The 25,615-nt window shown below is 50.6% G+C and overlaps 2 protein-coding genes across 2 annotated transcripts in view; both read left to right on the top strand.

Moving 5' to 3' along the window:
* Positions 1-8,069: 8,069 nt before the first annotated feature.
* On the top strand, positions 8,070-9,761 carry Slc18a3 (solute carrier family 18 member A3). The gene has a single exon (XM_051202601.1). It carries the CDS (start codon positions 8,162-8,164, stop codon positions 9,758-9,760), a length of 1,599 nt encoding a protein of 532 aa, XP_051058558.1. The 5' UTR covers positions 8,070-8,161; the 3' UTR covers position 9,761.
* Positions 9,762-11,727: 1,966 nt separating this feature from the next.
* The window catches only part of Chat (choline O-acetyltransferase), a 51,812-nt gene continuing 37,924 nt past the window's right edge, over positions 11,728-25,615 (top strand). Inside the window, exons 1-6 of the mRNA XM_051202579.1 lie at positions 11,728-11,822; positions 13,742-13,842; positions 17,456-17,647; positions 18,299-18,417; positions 19,639-19,692; positions 24,742-24,922. Of these exons, the coding sequence (XP_051058536.1) occupies positions 13,780-13,842; positions 17,456-17,647; positions 18,299-18,417; positions 19,639-19,692; positions 24,742-24,922 (609 nt within the window). The 5' untranslated portion in view covers positions 11,728-11,822; positions 13,742-13,779. The remainder of the gene's footprint in view (positions 11,823-13,741; positions 13,843-17,455; positions 17,648-18,298; positions 18,418-19,638; positions 19,693-24,741; positions 24,923-25,615) is intronic.

The raw sequence follows: 25,615 nt of genomic DNA, 5'->3' as shown, positions 1-25,615 counted from the left end.
TCAGAGCCGCCAGAAAATCTTGCACTCTGCCCACATTAACGGGACATATCTGGCAGATGGCCATTGTCTACCTGTTCAGAGTATTAGCCAGCCCTGTACCACATTGTGCTTGTGATAGGACATGGAGGGGCTCATGGCCCTGTTCTCCAGAGTCCCTGCCCCAAATCCACACTTTTTAGTAAAAGCAATGGTGCCTAGCCAGACCTCTTTTCCAGTCACAGCAGGCCTCCGAATCTAGGAGAGATGGCCGGCCACCTCTATTTATCTTCTGTTTTCCCAACAAAGGCAACTCTAAACTGTAAAATGCAGTTTCCTGCTTCCTCTCGCTGTGTATCCAGGGTTCCCCCCCCCCCAGGGATATGTCATCTTCTGCTTAAGTGCCCACCCCCCAGTCTATTCCAGGCTCCATGGCACTTTAACAAAATGAGAAATCCCTAATTCTTTTTGAAACAGGCAAATTTCTTGGTGGTCTGTTAAACAGGTTTTGCACCAGCCATGGAGGCAGGCTAAGTTACCTTAGATCACTACAAGGGTAACAGTCTATTAGAGAAAACAGTGTGCATTGGTGTAACATAATGTGATCCCCACAGTGATAGGCACATGGTCACAACAGAAAGGAAGACCAGTTTTACTCAGAGGTTGATTTGACACAAATGTTGAGTATAAGCCATCTAGGAAGGCAGGAATGACAGACAGTGCTTCTATAATAGACTCTGTGAGCACCATCAATGCACCCATTGCATAAACAGTAGGTAAGGTTTGGTGAGCTTTAGTAAGTCGTGCAAAGTCAGAGGTTTAGACACACAAAGAAGGAACAGCTTGTAAAAAATAGAAGGAGCAACTCTGTAAGGTTTTTAAAACAACAGATGCTAAACCCAGACCATCTAAGCAAGTTTTTCCAGAGAGATAGAAGGTGATAGAATCAGTAATTGAATCTAGGCACTGCATTAGAGCTGGGCAGTGGGTGTATCAGATAAAGGACCTTTTACATCAAGCTAAGGAACTTGAATTGTCTCCTGTCAAAGAGGCTCTTAGGGCTCTAACTGATGCAAGGAGCCTCACACTAACTTATCCTGTTCAAAAAAGTATAAACTGCCAGACCCAGAGTGAAGGTTTAGCAATAATTGTCATCTACAATGGGCATGTCCAGGGCAAGGATGGCATATTTAAAAATTCTTATGATTCAGGAAGAAAAGGACAACATGAAAGACCAGGAAAGTAAAAGAACAGGCGATTCACACACACACACACACACACACACACACACACACACACACACACACCACTCACTCACAAAGATGAAAAAGGAATGCAAATGGCCTACAAACATATGAAAAGGTTCCCAGCCAATTAAGCATTTAATGATTGAAATGACAGTGCACACTGTCTCTCACCAGACTGACAGAAGGAAAAGACTGCTAAGAGCAAGCCCGCATTGACGTGGGCTTGGGGGTGAAGGGCTATGCAACAATTTGGAAATTTCTTTTGAAGTATAAAATGTGCTTGTTGTGAGGTGGCATCCAGGAGGTCCAGGCAGGAATATCCTCTCTGAGTTTAAGGCCAGCTTGGACTGCAGAGTGAGTTCCAAGCCAGCCCAACCTACGCAAGAGACTTGTCTTAAGAAATAAAATGATGAGCTGGAGGGATGGCTCAGAGGTTAAGAGCACTGGCTGCTCTTCCAGAGGACCTGAGTTCAATTCCCAACAACCACATGGTGGCTCACAACTATCTGTAATGAGACCTGGTGCCCTCTTTTGGCCTGCAGGCATAATAATAGATAAATCTACAGATAGATAGATAGATAGATATTCATTTTAAAAATAAAATAATGCACATAGATTGCTGAGTAAGGCATGACAATCCCAGTTATTTGTTTTTCAGTGGGAGAAACATCTCCACAAGAAGAAAACATCCATTGCAACACTGTAACATCAGCAAATCAGGAAAACCCAGGTGCATCTATAGGTAGGACATCAGTGGGAAATTAATATTTTTCAAGAAAAAAATCCCATACTATAATAGCAGCTAAGAAAATGGATCTCAGGACTGGAGAGACGGGCTGAACAGTTGAGAGCACTTACTATTCCTGCAGAGGACCAGGATTCAGTTCCAGCACCCACAAGGCAAATCACAACCATTTATAAGTTCAGTTCCAGGGGATCTGGCACCCTCTCTTGACCTCCATGAGCTCACATCATGCACGTGGTGCACAGACATACAGGCAAGCAAAACATTCATAGTCCAAAAATAAATAAACCTTAAGGAAAGGAGAAAACAAAACCCCCTTTGTATAAACTAAAGTGGACTTAAGTGGAAAACGAGAGTCCCAGAATGACGCACTTATAACATCACACATTAAAATATACTTAACTAAATACAATAGTGCTTGTTAAATTTTATATGAGCTCATATCTATGCATTGAGAAGTTTAGAAGTAGCTTAGAAATACACATAAAATAGTAGTGGCAATGGAGGGGAGACTTAATATCTATAACACTATGACTTCCATATTCTCCTATTATTTGTGTGGTTTATTTTCATTTCAATAAATGTAGAGGTGAATTTGAAACCCACTAACACACCAGCTCCCATGCAAAGTGCTGTAGCCAACGCTTTAAGAGTCCCTACCAGAGCCCATCTCTGAAGAGATCTCAGGCTGGTGTGAGGGCACTTCCAGGGACGTGATAGCATACTCTCAACGTGCCAGCACTTGGGAAGCTAAAGCAGGATCATTTTGAGAGTTCCAGGATCTCAGCAACAACAAACTTGCGGGTTCCCCAGTGGGTGGAAATAAACTGCTGGGCTGATTAGGGAAGGTCTAAGAACTGGAAGGCTGGGAGGCCAATATTCCAGGAGAAGAAACTAGGTCCAGGTGTGGGGGCTCTGGTGACAAGCTGGGAATTTGCCTGAAGTTTGACAGAGTAAATAAATTTGTTGTTATGCAAGTATGCCTTGGCCAAGTGAGGGGCCCCATGGAGAGCTGTTGAATGTTCCAGTCTTGGGGAAGATGGAGTGTCTAGAGCAGCGATTCTCAGCCTTCCATATGCCGCGACCCTTAATACAGTTCCTCACTTTGTTGTGATCCCCAACCACCAAATTATGGTTATAAACCATAATTTAAATATTTGTGTTTTCTGATGTTCTGAAATGATCCCTGTGAAAGGGCCATTCGGCTTCCAAAGGGGTCAGGACTCACAAGTTGAGAAATGTTGTTTAGGGCAAGTTTTAGAAGAAGGGAATGAGCATCAGGGACTCTTTGAATTGAAATGAAAAGTAAACATGAGGGTTAAAACCAAAACGACTTGAGGCCAGGCTTCCTATCAGAATTCATGTGAGGTTCTATAAGTCAACGAGCCACAATTGGCCAGGTACTGTAGAGAACAGATCTGGGTCAACTCACAGTGAAGGAGACATTGTCCTTTTCTCTACTGTGTCCACTATATTGTCCAAGTCTGGGCCTTTAGGATGGGCTGGCCAAGGGCAGACACAGAGTTCTCTGGCTTCCAGCCACCAGACTCACAGGTTTCCGGGAAAGGCTGACACGGGCCACTCTGTTCTTTTGAATCTGAGAATATGTGGCTTGGAAGCCTAAATTAATTAAGTAATGCTGAAGCCCTGAGGTCCTCCAAAGGCTGCAGCACACGGGGGGGGGGGGTGAGGCCTAAGAACACTCTACCCCCCCCCGCTCAGTGCTGGAATCCAGAGCATCATTGGAACTAAGCCTGCATCTAAGTGCTTCCACAGAGACAAAGAAATAATAAATCAGGAGTAGGCACCCCGCCCACACACTGCCAACCACCACATCAACCTGCTTCTCCACCGATACTCAAGCAGTTCCCATCTCTGGGATGAATTTCCACAGTAAGCAACAAATGGTGAAGGTCTGGAATTGATGTGGCCCCTTTGACCATCTCAGAAAGGCAGCCCGGACAGGCTGACCCATCCCTCCACAGTAGCACCTACAGATCCATGACCTCAAGAAGGCACTGGTCCAGAATCCCCCACATCAGAACTCCCTACTCTCCACCCAGCTCCCCTTGGCACTGACCCAGAATGGAACAGTTTGTTCTTTCAAACTAAGGTCACAGTTGTGTCCACTGAATAAAATGAGAAGAAAAGTTGTCATCCAAAGCCCACCAAGACTTCTGAAGCCACTCAAGGTAATAATGAAGCTCCCATTGAGGATCAAGCATCAATCCCTGAAGACCATGGGGTGAGTCCTTTGTGCTGTCTGTCCTGCTGCAGCAGGATGGCACTGTGACTAGGAGATGGACATGGGGGTTGGGTGTGACCGGGTTGAATTACTTCACTGCAGTGTCCCTGACTATAGGAAGGCAATACGAATGTTAGTGACGTGATTAAATGACTTAGCACATGTTTAGTACACTGCCTGGCACACTGCTAGCTCATTTTTACAGGTTTGATGAACAAATTCCTTCCTCCACTCAGTCAGTTTACAATGTATGTATCCTGTAGTAACAAGCAGCTTCTACATTTTGAGAAAGGAGGGGAAGGGAATGCTTGTATTTTTCCCTCCAGGATGAATAGGAAATTTCCTCTTGTCTATAAGCTCTGCTCAAATATGAGAGTCTCAGGAAAGGAGTTTGCCAAGCACTGGGGTGAGGGGAAAGCGGCAGGCACAAAAACACAGCAGGGATGTGACCCTCAGAGGCCCCAGTCAAGCAGCAAGCTGGCCAGCACCACGGACAGTTCCAGCGGTTCCTCTTAGGCCTGGAAGGAACCCTTTTTCTCAGTTCTGACACATCTGAGAGAGGGCTTTTTGCTGAATAGATCCTCTCCTACAGGTAACCCCTGTATCCCAGTCCACATGGAAAGGCTTTTAACTTCTTAACTGGACGCTAAGGGATGACATTTAAGGATTCTGAAGGAGCCAGTCCAGTTCCATCCTCTTTCCAGTCTTTATCTGCCTCTTGCCCTTATTACCCTGCCAAGGTATGCAATGTTACAGATGGAGTGACACATGCATAATGAAACACAAAGAATACAGAGGCAGCACGAAGATCATGAAACTGGTTTCAACAGCCAGAAATCTCAGGCAAATGATTAGCTTCTTTCTCCATGCCTGGCTTCCTATGGAGGGCAGGTAGCATCTCCACTGTGCTAGCACCGAGAGAGGGTGAAGGAAGAGGATACACATGGCCAGAAGCACCCTGACTCTCTGGCTTATCTCTGGAATATGATAGGCATTGTGAACCTGGGTTCTGTCTGGGCTGGGGACTCATATAAAGCGGAGGTTGCGGCGTGGTTGCTTCTCCTTAGAGTTGGTCAGTAGCAGAGAGTCTGTTGTGAGTCCTGAAATGAATTGGCTGCATTCTCGGGAACAGCTATGGATTATTATGTGGGCTGGAGAGCTGGGAGACAAGGTCTGCTGCTTGCTAGCACTAGGAAGTTTCTTTTCTGGAAGATTCCCCTGTCTGTTAACCAATAGAAAGAAAACAGCTGCCTCCAGTCTCATCCTGCCTCCTGATTTTATTCAGACAGAACAACGATATCTGAATAATCAGTACCACGTAGGTTGGGGGATATCTCTTTAAAAGCCGTGAGGCTTTTGTAGGAAAGTCAGAAGAGCTCAGGGTTCTTAAACTCAGAGTGTCTGGAAGGCCAGGCAGGAGACAAAAGTTCACGCAGCAAGCTGAGGGGAAACTAGTCTCTGGAGTCTGTGCAATGGCAATGGATAAAGGTACAGGATAATATTTAAAGTAGTTTTCCTGCACTTTCTGCAACATGTATTTTGGTAACCTCTTAATGAACCAGGGAGGCACTGTGACTTGTCCAGGGCCATCCTCAGCCACGGCTGTCCCCATATTCAGGCTCCTTCCTCATTTAAAGCACAGTTGATCCACACAGGGCATGTGCTGGCAGCACCCTAAATAGGTGAGTTTCTCTCCCTCTCATGGGTACCTGTGTGTGGGCTGAGAGGTTGGGCACTAGACCACAAGACTGCTGTCTCTCCTCCAGACAGTCTGGTCTCCATCACCTCGTCTTGCAGCTGGCTTAAGACTAGAAACCAACTTTCCAGTTCTTTCTGTATATTCCACCAGCCCAGACAGAACCCAGGTTCACAATGCCTATCATATCCCAGAGATAAGCCAGAGAGTCAGGGTGCTTCTGGCATCTATCTCCTCTTCACAAGACCCTCCATTATGGCACGAACGTAAGGCAGCATATGCTCTGATAATAACAGCAAATATTGATGTTACAAATAAAGATGTCTCATTATGTGTGTACCACACCTTAAGCTGTGGGTACTCCTGTTCCATTTTACAGATAAAGGGACAGTGGAGCAGAAGGAGGAAACAATAGCTCCCTTGGCACTTCTACCTAGGAAGTGGCAGAGCTGGGAGCCATCCTGTCTGACTCTGGAGCCCAGATAAGATGCCTCCTTCTCGGTGGGAAGCTGGATCCCATGCTAGCTAAAGGCTAGAAGTATCTGAAGGCTCCTGTGACTCCGGAAGACAGAGAAAGTGCAATCTCAACATCAGTCCCCCTCCCGCGCCCCCCCCCCATCTCAGCTGACTGGAACCCTCTCGTGCCAATCTGTCTGTGGACTGGAACACTGGACTCACGGGCCATCTAGGGTCAAAGTTAGTCTGAAGACACATAGGGCAAAGGGTACAGCTTGATCTACTTCAGCTTGTAGGTTGCAAACCAGCCTGTGCAGCCAGCCCTCCTGGAAGGAAGGTGAGCCTTCCTGAGTTTCTACTGACGGCACTGCTGCGTGAGTCCCAAAGGCTTCCACGCAGGGCTTCTTAGCAGCGCCACACCACTTGTGAGCCCACTCAGGGCTCGGAGGCGGTTGGGGGGGGGTAATATGCAGAAAAGTGAGTGGAGGCTCGCAAGAGCAGAGGGAAGGCTTGGTCTGGAGAGGAGAGGACCTAGGAGGAGTAAGAATGAGGAGAGGGAGAGGAGAAAGGAAGGGAAAAGAGGCGGGGCTGGGAGGGAGGAGGGGGAGGGGGGACCCGCCACCGGGAAAGGGGAAAGGGAGAATCCAGGCAGGGGGAGGTCAAAAGGGGTTAGCGCTGACGTCCAGGACCCTGCGTGCAGAGAACGACTCCTCCCTACAGTCCTCACACGCGCACAGTCGGGAATTCTCGGCCAAGACATTCCGCCCAAGGGCAGGTGGGTCGGAACCAGACCCTGAAGGCTCTGTACCTTCCCCCTCCCTTCCCGGAGGAGGGGATGAGAGGGGCTGGGGGCGGGGTTGAGGAAGGGGGACGCGTGCGCTGAGCCCCCGGGTCCTGGCAGCGCGTTCCAGCTGTGAGAACAGATGGAGGCAGCACGGCTCACCTCGGGGGCTCCGTGCCCGCTGTGCGCCGAGGTCCAGGCTGAGGAGGAGGTCTAGAGCCCCCGGCTGTCCCTGCTCCCACCAGGCTGCGGGGAACCAGCTGCCGCACCCCTCCTACCAAGTAGGGGAAGAACGGGGCCTCACTCCTGTAGGTCCCAGAACAGGGGGAAACCGAGAGCCGGTTCTTTCCACAGCGCAACCATCCCTAGGGGCTTGTTTGGGACGCTTGCTCCCAAAGACCCCTTTCCCTGGCTTCCAGCCTGGGTGCATCTGATAAAGCAGACCCCTGCCCGGACGCGCCCCGCCCCCGGCCCCCGCCCCGACGACGTCGCATTAGCATGAGCGACGCCAGTGGCCCGGGCACCACTCGGGGGCCGAGACTCACCGCGTCATAGCCCCAAGTGGAGGGAGAAAAAAAGAGGCGGCGGAGGAAGAGGCAAGAACGGACGCGCGGGGAGGGGAGCGCGGCGGCGGGGCTGGAGAGGCGGCGGGCGGTGGCAGCATGCCCCTGGGCGGGCGCACACGGCCTCTGCGCTGCAGGGACTGCTCCTGCGTTCTCTGGGTACCGCGCACCCAGTCTCCCGCCTCAACCCCTCTGCTTGCCCACCTCCGCGGTTGCACCTGAAACAGAGGCAACTGGTCCCTGGAGCAGCTAAGAGCAGCAGCACCACGCGGGACAGTCCTTGCTTTTCTCTGAGCTCGGGGATATGAGCCCCGCGGCCACCTGAAGCACAGGGGGCGCTCCGCGGCTAGGACCGACCGCGCCCCCGAAGTCCCGTACCCTAGCCTCTGCACTGCGGGACGCCGGCGCCCGACTCCGGCAGAGGCATCTTCGGAAGGACAGCGGGCAGGGGTATGGAACCCACCGCGCCAACCGGTCAGGCCCGAGCGGCGGCCACCAAGCTGTCGGAAGCGGTGGGAGCCGCGTTACAAGAGCCCCAGCGGCAGCGGCGCCTGTTGCTGGTCATCGTGTGCGTTGCACTGTTACTGGACAACATGTTGTACATGGTCATCGTTCCCATTGTTCCCGACTATATCGCCCACATGCGAGGGGGCAGCGAGAGCCCTACCCTGGCCTCTGAGGTGTGGGAACCCACCCTGCCGCCGCCCACTCTGGCTAATGACAGCGCCTACTTGGCCAACACCTCGGCGTCCCCGACGGCTGCAGGGTCTGGCCGGTCAATCCTGAGGCCTCGCTACCCCACAGAAAGTGAAGATGTGAAGATAGGGGTGTTGTTTGCCTCCAAAGCCATCCTGCAGCTTCTGGTGAACCCCTTGAGCGGGCCTTTCATTGATCGCATGAGCTACGACGTGCCGCTGCTTATTGGCCTGGGCGTCATGTTTGCCTCTACAGTCATGTTTGCCTTTGCAGAGGACTATGCCACGCTCTTCGCTGCGCGCAGTCTGCAAGGCCTGGGCTCAGCCTTCGCGGACACATCTGGCATAGCCATGATCGCCGACAAGTATCCCGAGGAGCCTGAGCGCAGTCGTGCCCTGGGCGTGGCGCTGGCCTTCATCAGCTTTGGAAGTCTGGTGGCGCCACCCTTTGGGGGCATCCTCTATGAGTTCGCCGGCAAACGTGTGCCCTTTCTAGTGCTCGCTGCCGTGTCGCTCTTCGACGCGCTGCTGCTGCTGGCGGTGGCTAAGCCTTTCTCGGCTGCGTCTCGGGCGCGGGCCAACCTGCCCGTGGGCACACCTATCCATCGCCTTATGCTGGACCCTTACATCGCTGTGGTAGCCGGCGCGCTGACGACCTGTAACATTCCCCTTGCGTTCCTCGAGCCCACCATAGCCACGTGGATGAAACACACAATGGCGGCATCCGAATGGGAGATGGGCATGGCCTGGCTGCCGGCGTTCGTGCCGCACGTGTTAGGCGTGTATCTCACCGTGCGCCTAGCGGCGCGCTATCCACACCTGCAGTGGCTGTATGGCGCTCTCGGGCTAGCGGTGATTGGAGTGAGCTCGTGCATCGTGCCCGCCTGCCGCTCCTTCGCGCCGCTAGTGGTTTCGCTCTGCGGCCTCTGCTTCGGCATCGCGTTAGTGGACACGGCGCTGCTACCCACGCTCGCCTTCCTGGTGGACGTGCGCCATGTATCAGTCTATGGCAGCGTCTATGCCATAGCTGACATCTCCTATTCTGTGGCCTACGCGCTCGGGCCCATAGTGGCAGGCCATATTGTTCACTCGCTTGGCTTTGAGCAGCTCAGCCTTGGCATGGGCCTGGCCAACCTGCTCTACGCACCAGTCCTATTGCTCTTGCGTAATGTGGGTCTCCTTACACGCTCGCGTTCCGAGCGCGATGTGCTGCTTGATGAACCACCGCAGGGCCTGTACGACGCCATGCGCCTGCGTGAGCGTTCTGTGCAGGGCACGGACAGCGGTGAACCTTGCAGCCCGCCTGGCCCTTTTGATGGGTGCGAGGACGACTACAGCTACTATACCCGCAGCTAGCAGACCTCCAGGCCACCTACCCTCCCCGTTTAGGTCAAGATGGCCATTCTGCGAGAGTACTGGCCATATATGACTTGGGATCCACCTCCTCCAGCGAGTACCCTAGTACCCTCCCTAGCCTTGAATTCCCTTGCTGGGATCCCTTCTTCGTGACCCATCTCAATCTCACCGCCCCTCCCCCTTACACACTCTCATGTCTGTTGAGGGAATGGAGCAGGGAGGCATGAGAAACTTTTAGGCTCTTGGCAGAGGGAAAGAGATGTATGGGCGATCACCAAGCGCCGACAGAGCGCCCCAAAATACTCATGCAGCTGTTTGTCCTTCCTGCGGATCTTTCCAGTGCCAAACTTGGTCTGCTGCACCCCGGTGCTTCCGGCCTGAATTAATAAACCATATCTGTCTGAGGAGGCCGTCTCTTTACTGATTAGGAGTGGGTGGTGTGACACAAAACCTGAGCAGAGAGAAAGCTGGCCTGGGTTTCACGTGTTCAGTTCAGGCCTGAGGAGTATTGAGACCCCAATAGGCTCCTTTGCTGCCTGGTAAAAGAAAACAAACTCAAATAGGGCTCTCCCCCATGGATAACTAGAAACACACACACACACACACACACACACACACACACACACACACACACACCATGGTCCCTCCTTTCCAAGCTTAGTGCAGCACCTGGAGGTTCCACCCGAGGGAGCTTGTGGATATGCCCGGCCTTGGAGGACAGCTGGTACCAGGAGCTCTCCAGTGCCTGAACTGGGTTTTCACACACCCTGGAATCCCATCTTGTCAAGAAGCACGCAGGAGGGAACTGCTTTCTGCAGAGAAGGGAGAGGCAGTCCCTGCTTTAAGGGCTCCAGCCTGAGGACAGTATCCCTTACAGCTCTATTACCTGAGGAACCGGAGAGCAGTGGTTCAGTCTGTGGCAGTTTGAATGGAGATGAGAAGGAATGTGGATGTGGGAACTGGTGCCAATCCCTAGCTTGCCCTGTCCTGAATGAAATTGGCCATTCAGGATGTCAGGGAAGTTTCCCACCCTTCATTTCCCATGGTGGAAGCCCGGGTTGTAGGCAGCACTCTTATTCCTGGATCCTGCTGTCTGATCACAGACTCTGATTTTCAGAGTCAAGAGGCAGTGGGTTAGGGTAAGCTGTGTGTATACTGTTGGTGTGTGTGTGTGTGTGTGTGTGTGTGTGTGTGTGTCTGTCTGTCTGTCTGTCTGTCCGTCTGTCCTTGTCTATGAGTCTGCTTGTGTGAGATATATACTATATATTAATGAGGGTGTACTTTGCCTGGGAGATGTGTCTGTGGACCTTTGGTTGAGTTCTCAGACAATCCCTGACAGCCATCACAGTGGACCAAGTCTGTGTTTCCTTGATTCTCTTCGCTCCTGCAGGAATAGGATGGCAAAGAAAGGAAGGGAGGTCCCAGAATGGCCAACAAACTCATTAAATTATAATATTTTAAAGAGGTGCAGTAGGGTTCTAGCCTGGTCTAGCTTGTTAGCAGGGGCAGAATTGCTTCTGACCCAAACACTCCACAGGATGCTGCATAAACAGCTGCACAGGAGACCATGCAGATGGGGTAACCTGGGAACCACCGGGGAAGGCTGAGGTGAGGTGATGGGCATTAGCAGGACAATGTTCGACAATGTTCTGTGCCCCTTTCCAGAGCCTAGATGCGATGCCAGAGTACGAACTCATCCGTGAAGCTGTCTGAGACGGGTTTTGAGGACAGAAGATGGGAATCACAGGGCGGGGCGTAGGGTGGTAGAGCAGAGGACTGTGAGGAAGAGAAGGAGGGAGGGACGAGGGAGGAGGGGGAAAAAGAGAAGGGGAGGGAGGTGGAAGGGGAGGGAGTTGAGAGAGGTGGGGCTGGTTTGCTTGCTGTCAGTCGGGCAGCTGCTGGGACCCGGCAACGTCCGTCGGAGGCTCTACTACAGGGCTAGGCGGTGGCCCCAATCTCTGGTGAAGCTGCCTGGTCCTTCTGGCTCACACAGCCGCCTCCAGCCCAGCCCTGCTTGGTGTGGAGCAGCGCGGGTTCGGCGCAGAACAGCCCAGGAGAGCAGGTGAGGAGCGCAGGGCAGCAGCCCTGTGCTGGCACGAAGAGCTGAGCCGTGGTGCGCTGCAGACTCAGGCACTGTCCCTCCGGAGGAGCTGTCCACCGAGGGACAGCTCCCAGGAGACTCTCAGAGTCTCCAGCGTCCCAGGTACCAGTGATCGTCGGGGTACATCCAGGAGACTGTGGGATTCTGCTTCCTGGATGCCTGTTCTGGGAGGGCTTCATTATCAGGGCTCGGACTCCCCTGATATTTACCCGCCCACCCACGTTATTTTTACTTCACCTAACATCTACCAAGCCCAAGGTCTGTGGTTTTGGTGTCCAATACCAGGGGCCGTTGCTGTCATCCCTGGGTCCCAGTTTTCTCCAGCTGTTCTTGGGAAGGCAGGGAATGCCGGCGTGGCAGGTGGCAGTTCTGCAGGGTTGGAAGCCCAGAGAGCCTAGGCAGCCAGATCAGACTGATGTGGGACCTTCATGGCAGAGCAGACTTCTCTCAGTAGCCCTGACCAGCCAGGCCAGCAGAAGCAGAAATGGGAGGGTACCAAACCACAGGAAGACAAACACATACAAACCCACTAAGCCTGGGTAAAGGAGGTAAGGAGTTGGGGGTTGGGGGAGACAAGGGGACAGCCATCAGAATGTCAGCTGGCAAGAGTCCATTCTCCTCTCCAAGATATGAAGTCACTGCGGCCTGGCCAGTGTTTTCCCTTCCCACTGTTGAGGTGGTACAAGAGGAAGCATTTGGGTGAATAATCTGTAGAGCCTTTATCAGCTTGACCTCAGCTTAGTTGAACCCTCAAAGTAATCAACAAGACACTCACATATTCATTGGCAATTTCTAGGCACAGTTGGGCTCAAGGACTATTGTGTTGGGAGTGCACTGTAAAAGCCTGCAAGGCCTCTACATTCTCTTTCTAGTGGGGCCAGGCATTCCCAGACTTTTCTATCCTTGGGTCTGGTTCTTCCACCTTTCTGATTGGTGTCTCCCCAGGATAAACAGAGCCTTATGCCAGCACCTGACTGAGCTTGACTCTCAGTGAGGCTGCTGCTGGTGGTGGTCCAACAGGCTAAGCATCAGTTTTAGCTGCTTGGTGGAGAGTAAAGGGTAGGTTGGTAGAAATCTTGACTGCATCCAAGCAGGTTTTGGTTTAGTGGAGCAGAGGATGTACCTACCCTACAGCTCTAAAAAAAAAAAAAAATGGCCTGTGTCCTTCTTAGCCTAGTTTATTTCTAATGTGCCTTCCAAACTGGTCCGTATTTCCCAGGTCAGGAGACCCTAGAGGTCCTGACTACCTACTCTTTGGTAACATGTCCTTCCATATTCCCATTGTACCCACCCTTGGAGGCTGCTGCCCAGAGACTCCCCAAGTCACCACTCTGCTAGTTGACCCCAGGGTCTTCAAGCAGCCCAGAATGTCACACAGAATACAGGGCCTTAGAAGAATTGAGGCCACTCCAGCACACATGCATACATACTCATACACACACAGGACCTGGGGGAGGGCCTTTCTGAATTCACTTCTTCTCTACTGCACACCAGACCCAGGCATCCTAGAGGAAGATCCGAGCACAGTTTAGTATGGTTTAGCCCTTGAGGAGCTACAGTTTGGCGTTATCAGTTGAGTTCCAGGAGAACCAAACTACTGTTCTGACCGTGGTAGGTTGGGATGGGCAAGGGATGGCCAGTTAGCCTTGAGTCACATCAGCTTCATAAAAGCCATCAAGTTGGTGACTCAAGGCAGGATCCACTCTCTCCCCCCTCGGGATTCACAGAGGTCACTGTGCTCAGGGGCACAGGGCTGAAGGAGACTACACACTAGTGACAGCCTCTAGTCTCCTTCTGGTATGCAGGTAATGCAGTGGGAGGTGAAGGATTCATTCTGGCCTAAGTGGCTCATTGTGATGCCGCTTCTCCTCTGTTCCAAGGTCTATAGCTCTGCTACTCTGGAGCAAGAATCACCAAGATGCCCATCCTGGAAAAGGTCCCCCAAAAGATGGCTGCAAAATCTAGCAGTGAGGAGGAGCCGGTGAGTAACTTTCTGAGCCATGTGTCTGATCCCTGATCTCTTCTCTCACACACTCTTATTTCCAGAACAGTCTTGAGTGGCACTGGTCTCTGGATTGTTCCTCAGCTTTGTGTTCCCCTAGGCAGAAGGCCTCCTTCAGAGGAGTCTGATTGGGCCTGAAGGGCTAGCGCCCTGCTTCTAGAGTTTTAAGGCAGAAGTCCCAGTTCTGGTTCTAGAAGTTCCAACTGGCTAGACTAAGCCATCTGTCCTAAATATATCAATTAAGGGGGCAAGATGGTAAGAAGGTAGAGAAAAGGGACTTAATCAATGGACACATTGGGAAGATGAACAGGTAAAGAGATCCAGTGATCTATCCTAAATCTATCCTCAGGGCATGGCCATAAACTGGAAGTTTTAGAGGCAGAATCAGCATGGGAGCAGAAATATTTGCAAGTAAAGAGTCATGGTCAAGACTAAAGATGTGGTCTGGTTGATCATTATCTCAGCTAGGATTCTGCACGATGGTCAGAAGAAGTTGCTACTGTGACCATTTGGGGGAAGCAGTTTGTTTTCCAACATCTTCCTGGTCCAGAGGGAAGCTTCCTTATTTGGATAATTGCCCTGCTTTGCAGGGTTGTCTGCTCATTAAAGGCTTCAGATGGTGCTGTTTGGGGAATGCAAAGTAATTGGTGTTTAGAACAATGAATGGAGGAAAATCTGTGAGAGATGGTTAGGTTCCTCTTTGTTTTGTTTTATTTTTTTGAGATGGGGTTTCTCTGTGTAACCCTGGCTGTCCTTGAACTCGCTCTATAGACCAGGCTGGCCTGGATCTCAGAGATCCACCTGCCTTTGCCTCCTGAGTGCTGGGATCAAAGGTGTGAGCCATCACCACCAGGCTAGGTTAAATTCCTCTTATCTTTGTACTTTCAGCCATGTAGAAGGGTGAGTTGGGTTAGGTGTTGCTGTTGTTGTTGTTGTTTATAAACACTCCTTGAGTGGTTATCATAACTACATGCATGAGTCTTACCCAAACTAAATAGAACACACTCAAAAAATGAAGGCAGAGGTATCAGGCTTTCATCCCATTCTTAATTACCTTGTGGACCAAATGAGGAGTCAATGCTTTGGGAGCATTTTCTGCATGCCAGCTGTAGCCTCAGGCTGCTAGGGAATGCAGATGACTTTCTGAACCTCAAATTCAAGGGGAACCCCTGGCACCATTCAGGCACCATCTCCTTCACCCTATCCTAACCTCACTGTACCCCAAGTTTTCTTCAGATGGCTTCAAGCCCAACGTGCTTGCCTAGGCAAGGCTGAATCCCCTTCCCAAGCCCTGGCACATCCCAGCAGCATCTGCTGCCACCGGTTCAGCCCAGGAGCATTAAGCATCATCTTTTCCATTGGTCTGAAACAACATTACCCACCCTGGGCATCCTCCCTGAGAAGGCATCCTCCCTGCTACAGCTAACCTTGCAGAGATAGAGCAGAACATCTCTGTTCAAGTTCCGGCACGTGCTGGTTGGTGCCTCTGCCACACTCATCAGAACGTTCGGGCTTCTGTCCTTGAACCTGCTCCTTACATTGCCCCAGCTTCTATAGCTGACCCATGCTACTGCTGCTACAGCCCACAGCGTGTCCCTCTTCTTCCCCTGCTTTAGGATGTAGCATCCTCCACTGTCTCTAAGACTAGCCCAGGACCTGGCTGTGAGCCACTCAGGAAATAATGTGGACTCTGGGATTCTGAGCCTTTGCAAGGCTGGGGGTTCACAGCCATAAGAGGAGGAGCCATGCCTGGAGCTGAGATTTGTTCATCTTATGCATCACTGTTTCCCTCTCACCCAGGCTGTGCCACAGCACAAGGGAAAGCCCAGACACTCTAGTCAAGCCTGCCAGGAGATATGCATGTGCCTGTCCCATCCACACAGACCCCCATAAATATAAGAGGAGGAACAAGAGCGGCTGAGGGGATGTCGGCCTGGTTTGCTTGAAGTGGACTAGACAACCTGGGACACTGCCCAGACCTACCTTGTACTTGTAGTGACCCCAGGACAGCAGCCCCAGAAGGTGCAGGCTGACACTCCACCTCCAGCCAGAGCCCCAGAGACAGGATCAGACAGGTGGCAACTTATCCATGGTACTTGTTCTGCCCACCAGCCAGGGCTGAGTCTCAGGAGAAGGCAGGTGCTTTCAGCAGCCCACCGTGGGGGTGAGCCTTTGGCTACCCTATGGAAACTCGACTCACCACCTCCCAGACAAGAAACCCCTGAAGAAAGACACCCTGCTGTGTGCCAACAATTTAAGGGAAGATCTGGCTTCCCTATCATCAAAGGCTGAGAGAGGGAAACCCAAAGGGGAAAGCAGAAAGGTTGTGAGGAGAGGAAAACCCCCAGAGAAAGGAGGAGAAGCGAACTGGGGGTGTAGCTCAGTAGTGCTTGCCTGGCAGGCACAAGGCCCTGAGAGGGGAGAGGCAGGAGGGGAAAGGAGGAGAGGGAGGGGAGGGGGAAGGAGGGGAGGAAAATACATTGATTTAAAATTACTACGTGGCTAGAATTAGTCTCTCCATACTTTGGGCTTCAGTTTCCTCATCTGTAAAGACAAAAACCCCTGCCTGGCTATGTGACACTTGGGAGATACAAGCACACAAGACCCCTAGTCAACCATGGTTGATTAACGGGAACAGGCAATGCTCATGTGGGAAGATGCCAGTGCGGGTTCCTTTCTGCCTCACTTCACCTGGATTCCCGAGACCACAGGCTTCTCCTTGGGGTTCCCTTTGGATGGATAAGGCCAGTTAACCAAACCTTATATATGTTTATTGGAGCAGGTTATTTTTCTCATTTGTTTTCTTGGGATCCATGAGGTAGGAAGACTTTGTTGTTTGTGTCCGGAGGGTGAAATGACCCATGGCTTGGAGAGGTCTGAGCAGGAAGGACTTCCACTCCAGTCCCCTGCCTGGGTTTCATACCTGGAAGCGTGGGACAAGAAGCACAGGGCAGAAATAGCCACTGCCCAGGGAGCCCCGTCTCCATCCAAAGCCGCCTTAACCCATTCAAGGCTCTCTCTGTAAGAGTAGTCCTCCAGTCCAGGGAGCACTCAGAGCCCGGCGCACCAGCTGGGAAGAGTTCCCACATGAAGAGTGACCAGCAGTCAGCAGCCATGCCAATGATCTTTCATCCCAGACCCATCCTTTACGGGCTGTGAGCACATTCTCATCTGTCATCCGTTCCACCCTGTGAGAGGATCATTTGTCATGGGAAGAACTGGGCCCAGGCAGAGGGAGAGACTTTCCCAAGGACGTATAACTGATCAGCAGCAAGGTCAGGGTGTGAACCCACCCAGGCCTGTCTGGTGCCAACAGCAGGGGCAGGGTGAGTCTAGGTCTATTGTCTGCACTATGCATTCCTGAAACCCAGGTAGAGTGTGGGGCAGGGCGAGGGGCGGCAGCGGGGGGGGGGGGGCAGGGACAGCAAACAGGAAGGCTTTTAATTTACATCTCTGCTGATCTCAGCCCAGTGAACAGGTTCTGGAATGGGGAGTGGATGGGACAGAACGGGACATGTCCTGACATCAACTCAAGGACAGGTATGGGCCATATTAAGGAATGGGGTGAGTGCCCATGAACCCTCTTTTCCAGGACCTACCCAAATTGCCAGTGCCCCCACTGCAGCAAACACTGGCCACCTACCTGCAATGCATGCAGCACCTGGTCCCTGAGGAGCAGTTCAGGAAGACCCAGGCCATTGTGACGCGGTTTGGGGCCCCTGGAGGCCAGGGTGAGACCCTGCAAGAAAAACTATTGGAGAGGCAGGAAAAGACAGCCAACTGGGTAAGGGTTGCTGGACAGAAGCTGACAAGAGACCTCTGGAGGGGAGAGGAGGAAGATGAGAGGATGTGGGTGAGGGTAATAGGTTGGCGGTGGGATTGGGAGTGGGCAATGGATGGGGACTGGCTGGTAGCGCAGGTTGGGTGGCCGCAAAGGAGAGAGGCAGGCAAGATGGAAGATAAAGGGAAAGAGGAGGACAGAGAATGTGAAAGGTAAAGACAGAGGCGAGAGACTGGGAGAGATGGGGCCCAGAGCTGGGGACAGGGAAAGGTGGGGATAGAGATGAGCTTAGTTGGAGGCAGGGTGGGGTGACAGGTAGTGCAGGGGTGTATCACTGAAAATGGGAAAAGAGGAAGGAATAAGGGAGACAATGTGGGGTGGAGATGACAGGTGTGCTTGGAGGATTAGGAAGATGCAGGCTCAGCACAGAGCTGGAGCTTTAGTGCATTTGTGGAATGAATGAATGAATGAATAAATGAATGAATGAATAAATGAATGAATGAATAAATGAATGAATGAGTGAATGAACTATCCACAGGATGGGGGTGCTGATCCAGGGTAGGCAGACTAGGACTGCTGACCTCTGGTACCTGTTTAGGAGGGGTTTGAGGGGATTAGATGATGTAATGTACCTAATGTACCCTCCCCTGGCAGGTATCTGAATACTGGCTCAATGACATGTATCTCAATAACCGCCTGGCCCTGCCAGTCAACTCTAGCCCAGCTGTGATCTTTGCGCGGCAGCATTTCCAAGACACCAATGACCAGCTACGGTGAGGCCATGGTGCTACGGGGTGTGCATCAGAGGAACCCACCCAAGATGTGGGGCCAGGAAGGCGAGAACAGACTTTGTGCAATGGCTGAGCTTGCCAGGGCCAAGCAATACAACACATTAGCTCCCAGCGCCATCAGGCCAGGAGGGAAGTTAGGCACGGCATGGTAGTATTCAGTAATAAACATAGTCTTGCCCCAAACACATTATCGTCATCATTATCATCATCATGGGAGCCATGGGCCCCAGAAATCCACATAGTAGTTTTGACCCCGCCGGAGGAGCTATGAGCTGTCATTTAAAAGTAGCCCTGGCTGGGACATGCTGCTCCAGGTGCCTGAGAGTTCCTCTGTGTCCCCTGGAGCCCTGCTCCAAACAGACTCCTGGAGGAGGGACATCCCTCCCTGGCAGCACAGCTGCCATCTGCTGCAATTTCAGAGCTCAGTGAGCCGCTGGAAAGGCCTCTAGGTGCACTGAGGATGGCGCCAGTGGTGGGTAGGGGCACTTTCGGAGTCTGTTAGATTTTCAACCTTTTCATGTCTCAGCGGGGTGAAGGCAGGCACAGTCCAGGCCTAGCTCCCCCCTGCCCCCCTTTAACCTAAAAGAAAGAACGAGGATGGATAGATTCTGAAGACAGTTCTCCAAACTGCATCTGAGGGGCATTCCCCCCCCCCCACGTAATTAAGCGAGGCCTCATCATCCACGGACAGTTAAGACAGCACTGTCCCCTGGCACCCGTTCCTGAGGCTTTCCCTCCTGGGACTCACTCACTTTCCTTTTCATTAGCCACTAAAAGGATCCAAATGGCAGGCTTGCCCCCAGAAGACTGCATTTCCCAGAAGATCCAGCCACAGGGGGGCCCCAGGGGAACCCCAACCCTCACCTTCCCTTTCCTGCAGCTCACTCTGCCTGCCTGGCTTCCTCTCCCCACCCCCCAGAGCTAAGCCATTCCCAGTCCTCACCAAAAGACCATTTTTAATCCCAGGCTGTGGTGGGTTGACAGCACTGGGGGAGGGGCAGCAAGACCATCTCCCATTAGTGCACATAGGGGCCGGCATATGGCAGGCGATAGATGGGTGAGTTTGAAGCTGAGGGAGGGGCAGGGAGAGAGATGGAGGAGAAAGGAAAGGAAGAGGAAGTTAGAAAGGAATAAGGAAAAGTTGCGGGGGTGGGAGTTGGGGGTCTGGCTCACAAGACTCCTTGTCTCTCCGTGTCCCTGCAGATTTGCAGCCAGCCTCATCTCTGGTGTGCTCAGCTACAAGGCTCTGGTGGACAGGTAGGCTGGGCGCCCAGGCTGGGAGGGAGGGGGTAGGGCCCTGCGTGGTTGTCCCCTCCCACATCTGTCTCCCTGCTGAGATATACAGGGTGCTCCAGAGGGCAGGGAGTTGGTCTTTTATCCAGCTGTGTGGTGTCCCTTGCCACTGCTCAGCCTGAGGATGGCCTTTCTCTGACCTTTGAAAGTGCCCCTCCCTCCCAACCCCATCTTTTCTACTGTGGTATCAACCAGACCATTTGGGTCTGGAGATCCCAGGAAGGGTGGAGAAGGAAGCAATGATAAGAGGTGGTAAGCTAAACGGTACCAGCAGGATGACAGTCTCCACACTTTGAGCCTTAGCGTCCACATGCCCACCCTTGCTTAGTGAACGTGGCTACTCCTATAGGTGGTGGGAGCTGTGCAGGCAGTGAGTTCTCCTCAATTCTAGGAGGAAGGTCCCCCTCCTAATCAACCCCAGGACACTAGGGACACCAGGCAGGGCAAAGAGCCACAGGTGTTGGAATGAAGGAAGGGCCAGTAGCAGAGTCCTATGCATACATAAGAAAGAGAAACTCAGAGAGGTTTAGTAACACATCCATGACCACACAGCTGAGAAGTGGAAGGACGAGGGCACAGGGCAGCCTTCGCTTTCTGTTCTATGTGGATTCAGGTCAGTGTTTACCCAACCTTGGGACAGAAGCTAAGACACACATTGTCTCTGGGGAAGAGGCGAGGCTCTGGACCTGGGGTCAGCATACTTGCATCGGAATTGTTTACGACAGTGGTAGGAGCATTGACTTGGGCCAGTCTGATAGCTCTCTTTCCACACTGGCTACCAGGGCTTGTGGGCTGCCCTTCTCCGCCATATTTCCAGAGCTTCTTCTAGAACTCACTTCTCCATTCATGCACCGTCTCTGTCTTCAGAGAGCCTGTCCTTTTCAGTGCCCCTGCTGCAGGGTACAGGAGGGAAGATTCCGACCCTGGCAGCAGAGCCCAGGGACCACGGAGCCATTAATTACTAGCAGGTTTGACTCCCACCTCTTACAGGAGTGTACAGATACACATTACATGCACACACACACACAGGCACCTGTTTCCATGCGAGCCCACATAAAGGTTCCTGCGTCCTGTACTTGCAAATATCATAAGGCGGGGGCATTTGAAAGTGCCTGGCTAGGACGCTTTAGTCATTTACTCATTCACTTTTCAGTATGTTGGTATGGGAAGAGCACAAGAAGTTGGGCCTCTCACCTGCTCCCAAAAGGTTCTTGGGTGGACACAAAATAAAACCCCATTCCTTTCCCAAACTCCAGGCATCCCCACTGGGGCACCTTCTGGTCACTACAAAGGGGTCCAGTGAGCTTTGTATACTTCTTCCATGTGCACTCAATGCTGACCCATCCTGCCTTCTCTGTACAGGCAGTAGTACAACTGCATTGATAGATCCTCGAGTCTCTTGTGGTCACTCTTTCTCTCTGCGTGACATCCATGGTGCTCAGAAGTGGCTACCACCTACCCCAGCTGGCTCCCACACATCCCTCCTAGCTGGAGCACATTATTTCCCACCTTGACTGTAGCCTTCTTCCTGGTGCTTCCTGGAATAGACTTTGGTCCTCTCCCTACAGAGGCTAGGTCATTAAAAAACAAAACAGGACAGGACATGCTGGGAATATAGCTTGGTGGTAAGAGCACTTGCCTTGCATGGGTGAGGCCTTGGGTTTAGTTCTCAGTACTGACAGAACAAAACGAAATAAAATAAAAAAAACGCCACACACACACACACACACACACACACACACACATGTGAGCATACACAAAAGCCAGCGCTGTGTTTCCGTGATGGTGTGTGTGCTTAGCATGGGTGAGGCCCTAGGTTCAACCCTTAGCTCCAAAAGAAAAAAAAGCAAACGTAATTCAAATCATGCTCCTGCATGTCAAAGCTCCTGGGGCTTTTGAATGCACCAAGCGTAAGCTGCCAACTTCTATGCTGCTACCACAGCCGAGGGCCCCATCCCTTCCCATTTTTGTAGTCCTTAGTCTTCACTCAGCTGCAACCCTGTCGGCTTATTTTCTGCATTCTGCTAGTCCAGTGGTAAGTTTCAAACTATCTCTGGGGAAGGGTCTTTGTTTTCAAATTTTGTGAAATGCAACAAAAAAGTAGTCACTACACAAAGTTTATGAAGGTGTAAGCTACAAGATTGCAAGGTTTCGTGTTGAATTCAATTAGCATAAAATCCCCACCACTGCTACAGATGCTTTTGGATTCTGGACCATCTTACCAGAGGTCAGTCATGACATTTCCATGCAATGTCCTCACTTTGTGTGGCAGCGCTGTGAGCACTCCACCTAGCCCACCTGTCTGGAAGCTTCTTACACTTTGGGCTCAGCTCAGTCAAGCAGGCTTTCATGAGACTTTCTCTTAGCCCTGAACTCCTGCCCCTGCCAGCCACTCAACCTACCTGAAATTCTCCTGATGGCCATTTTGCTATATTTACCCCAGCAACACATCTCAGGACCCATACCCAGTCAGAGTGGAAAAATCATGTCTGGTTAACATTATCTTCCCCAGACCTCAGAATAGTGCCTGGCATAGAACTGCCTAGCAAAATTCGAAAGCTGAAAGAGCAAAAGAATAAATGGATTAGTGGGTGGAGAATAGGTAGATGGATGGTGGGTAGATAAATGCATGGTAGATGATTGGATGTACAAAGGGTAGACAGAGAGTGATGGATAAATACTCAATGCATGAATGGACAATTGCATGTGTGCAGATATGCATGGTAGAAGGATGAATGACTTGATGGGTGAGTGATAGATGAATGCATGGGTGTTGGATGGTTATATGTATGGTAGGTGAATGGTGGGTAGGTGGGTTCGTGGTAGAGCAGTAGATGAATTAGTTCCTTTGCTGTTGTTGTGACAAAATGCCATGATCAAAAGCAACTTATAGAAGGAAGGGTTTGTTTCCGCCTATGGTTTCTGACAGGGAGTCCATGATGGCAAGGAAGACATGGAAAAAGACAGCCAGATCAAAAAGAAAGCTGCCTAAACACATTTGAACAGCACATATAAGTGAGAATGGAGGAGGGAGTGGGAGGAGCTCAGGAAAGTAGAGGGAAGCTATAAATTTGTAAAGCCCACCAAGTCTGTGCCTCCTAAGAGTTCTAGGATCTCCCCCAGATAGTGCCATCAACTGGAGGCCAAATGTTCAAACACATGAACCCATGGTGGAACATGTCTCATTCAACCTACAAGAGACAGATATATGGTGAATTAGTGGATGGATGGGTGGTAGACAGATGAGTGGATGGATGTGTATAGAAGATAAATGTATCTATACATGCATGTGGGTGGATGCATGGATAGTGAATTGATAGATGCATAGATGGGTTAATGCAGTGATTCTCAACCGTCCTAATGCTGCAACCCTTTAATGCAGTTCCTTATGTTGGGGTGACCTCCAGTCACAAAATTGTTTTCATTGCGACTTCACAACTGTAATTTTGCTACTGTTATGAATCACAATATAAACAGTGGTGTTTTCTGATGGTCTTAGGTGACCCCTATGAAAGGTTGTTTGATTCCCCCAAATGGGTTGGGACCCACAGGTTGAGAACCACTGGGTTAATGCATGATCATGGTATATGAATGGATGCATTGATAGTAGATGAATGGATGACTAGATAGAGCATGTATAGACATGATAGATAGATAGATAGATAGATAGATAGATAGATAGATAGATAGATAGATAGATAGATGGGTAAAGGAATGTATCAGGCTTTTTCATTTCATGACATGGAGACTTCTTACTAGTTTTGAATGTTCTGCTTGCTTAGGCTCATTTCTGACTAGCTCTTTTAACCTAAACCGTTACTCTTTACCCACATTTTGCCTCGGGCCTTTTTTATTTTCTTTTCCTTCTGTATAGCTTACTTTCATTGCTTCTCATGCCTGCTGGCTGGAGGCTGCTGGTCCTGAGCATCTCCCTCATTCTCTTTTCCCTCCTTCTCTTGTTCTTTGCTCAAGCCTGGATTCCCCTCTTATTTATTCTCTCTGTCTGGCAGCCTTGCCTATCCCTCTCCTGCCTACCTACTGGACACTATTTTGACCAATCAGGTGCCTTAGGCAGGCAAGGTGAAACAAATGCAATGTATCTTTACATAATTAAACCAAGGCAGCATAAACAAAAATAATACACCTCTACATAGTTAAAGTAATATTCCACAGCATAAACCAATGTAACACATCTTTGCCTATTTAAAATAATATTCTATAATAAGGGATGTATGGATGGATACATGATGGTTGTAGTTGGATGGTGGATGTATATATGGATAGATAGATGCATGGTGGATGTGTGGGTGGTTGAATAGTTGATGGATAGATGCATGATGGATGGATGGATACATGGTGGTATTGGATGGATAGATGGATGTGTATTTGGAGAGATGGATAAATGGATGAATTGACAGATTTGATAGATAAATGAGCAATGGGTAAATGAATGACAGCAAACATAATTATGGGATGGATGGATAGAATAATAGACATATCATTCAGAAACCACATGACAAAAGAATTTTCTACTTTGAATTTTGAGAAGGTTTCAATAAGACATAATAAAGAATCGGCTCTTGAAGGAGGAGTTTTCTAAAATACAATGGAGTTCAAGGGTAGAGGGAAAGGTGTGCCAAGAAAAGATTGGTGTAAGCAAACAGGGCATTAAAAGGCAAAAATTATAAGTGCATTGTCTGAGACTGGGGTGAGGGTGGAGTTCTGAAGGTTTGGGGAAATTTTGAGGTGCTCTATGGGCCACAGAAATGGAACATTCTATTACTTCACAAAATGAAGCAGAGCTCTACCATAGTCCAGTTGTAAGTTTGGTATCACAAAAAAATCAGGGGGTAGTAGCCCAGTGGTAGAGTATTTGCTTAGCATGCACACAAATCCTGGGTTTGAAGCAAAAACCTTCAAAAAGGAAAAATAAGGTTACCATAGAACCCATCCCAGTGCCTTCTTTCCTCCATCCCCTCACACCCACCTGTCACTCTATGCTCCTCCTTCTAGCCATTCCCTCCCCACTGACTGGGCCAAGGGTCAACTCTCAGGGCAGCCCCTCTGTATGAAGCAGTACTACAGGCTCTTCTCCTCTTACCGGCTTCCTGGCCATACCCAGGACACACTGGTGGCCCAGAAGAGCAGCATCATGCCTGAGCCTGAGCATGTCGTCGTGGCCTGCTGTAACCAGGTAAGTGGCCCATTTCATAGGCTCTCACACTTAGAGAGGGTGTGGAGCATATAGTGCCCATCCATTCCCGCTTCCTCACAAGCAGGCAGGCTGGTTTCCTGAGTCATGGTGTTCCCCAAATAGGATTCCCTGCTCAGTCAATCCATTTCTCTTTGGCAGCTGTATTTTAAGAATGAAAATAATATTCAGTTATGGAATGTACCCCCTGGGTTCTTATCCCTGAGAAACCAAGTCAGGCTGGAGACCCATCTAATGAACCTTCGTCTTCACAGCTATTCATTTCCATGCCCTTCCTGGAGACTAGATGGATGGGCAGAGTGAGAACTAACAGAGAAGACCTCCCACATGTAAGACTTGGGTCAGGAACTTACATTTTAGTTCCACTTAAGTATTCACAATGACCCTGTAGAGGATGCCTTTGAGTCTTCATTGGCAGGCAAGAAGATGAGGCTTAGGGAAGTTACTGGTATGTGTAAGAAAGATTCCAAGTCCTACCAACTGCCCAAGGTCGGGCTCTATATCCTAAAGTTCAGGTTTTCAGATACAGTTCCACAGGACCAGAATGGGTTCCCATGGCAAGAGAACAAGATGAGCATGAAGGCTACTGACCCCTTCTCAGTACTCACTACACTATATATCCTGTATGCTGATACTTCAAATATTTCTTGTAACAGAAAGTGGGGGCTCAGGGGT

Source organism: Phodopus roborovskii, unplaced genomic scaffold (assembly GCF_943737965.1).
Source record: "Phodopus roborovskii unplaced genomic scaffold, PHOROB, whole genome shotgun sequence".
Taxonomy (NCBI): domain Eukaryota; kingdom Metazoa; phylum Chordata; class Mammalia; order Rodentia; family Cricetidae; genus Phodopus; species Phodopus roborovskii.
Note: the sequence above shows the minus strand (reverse complement) of the source record. Positions and strands in the feature narration are given on the sequence as shown.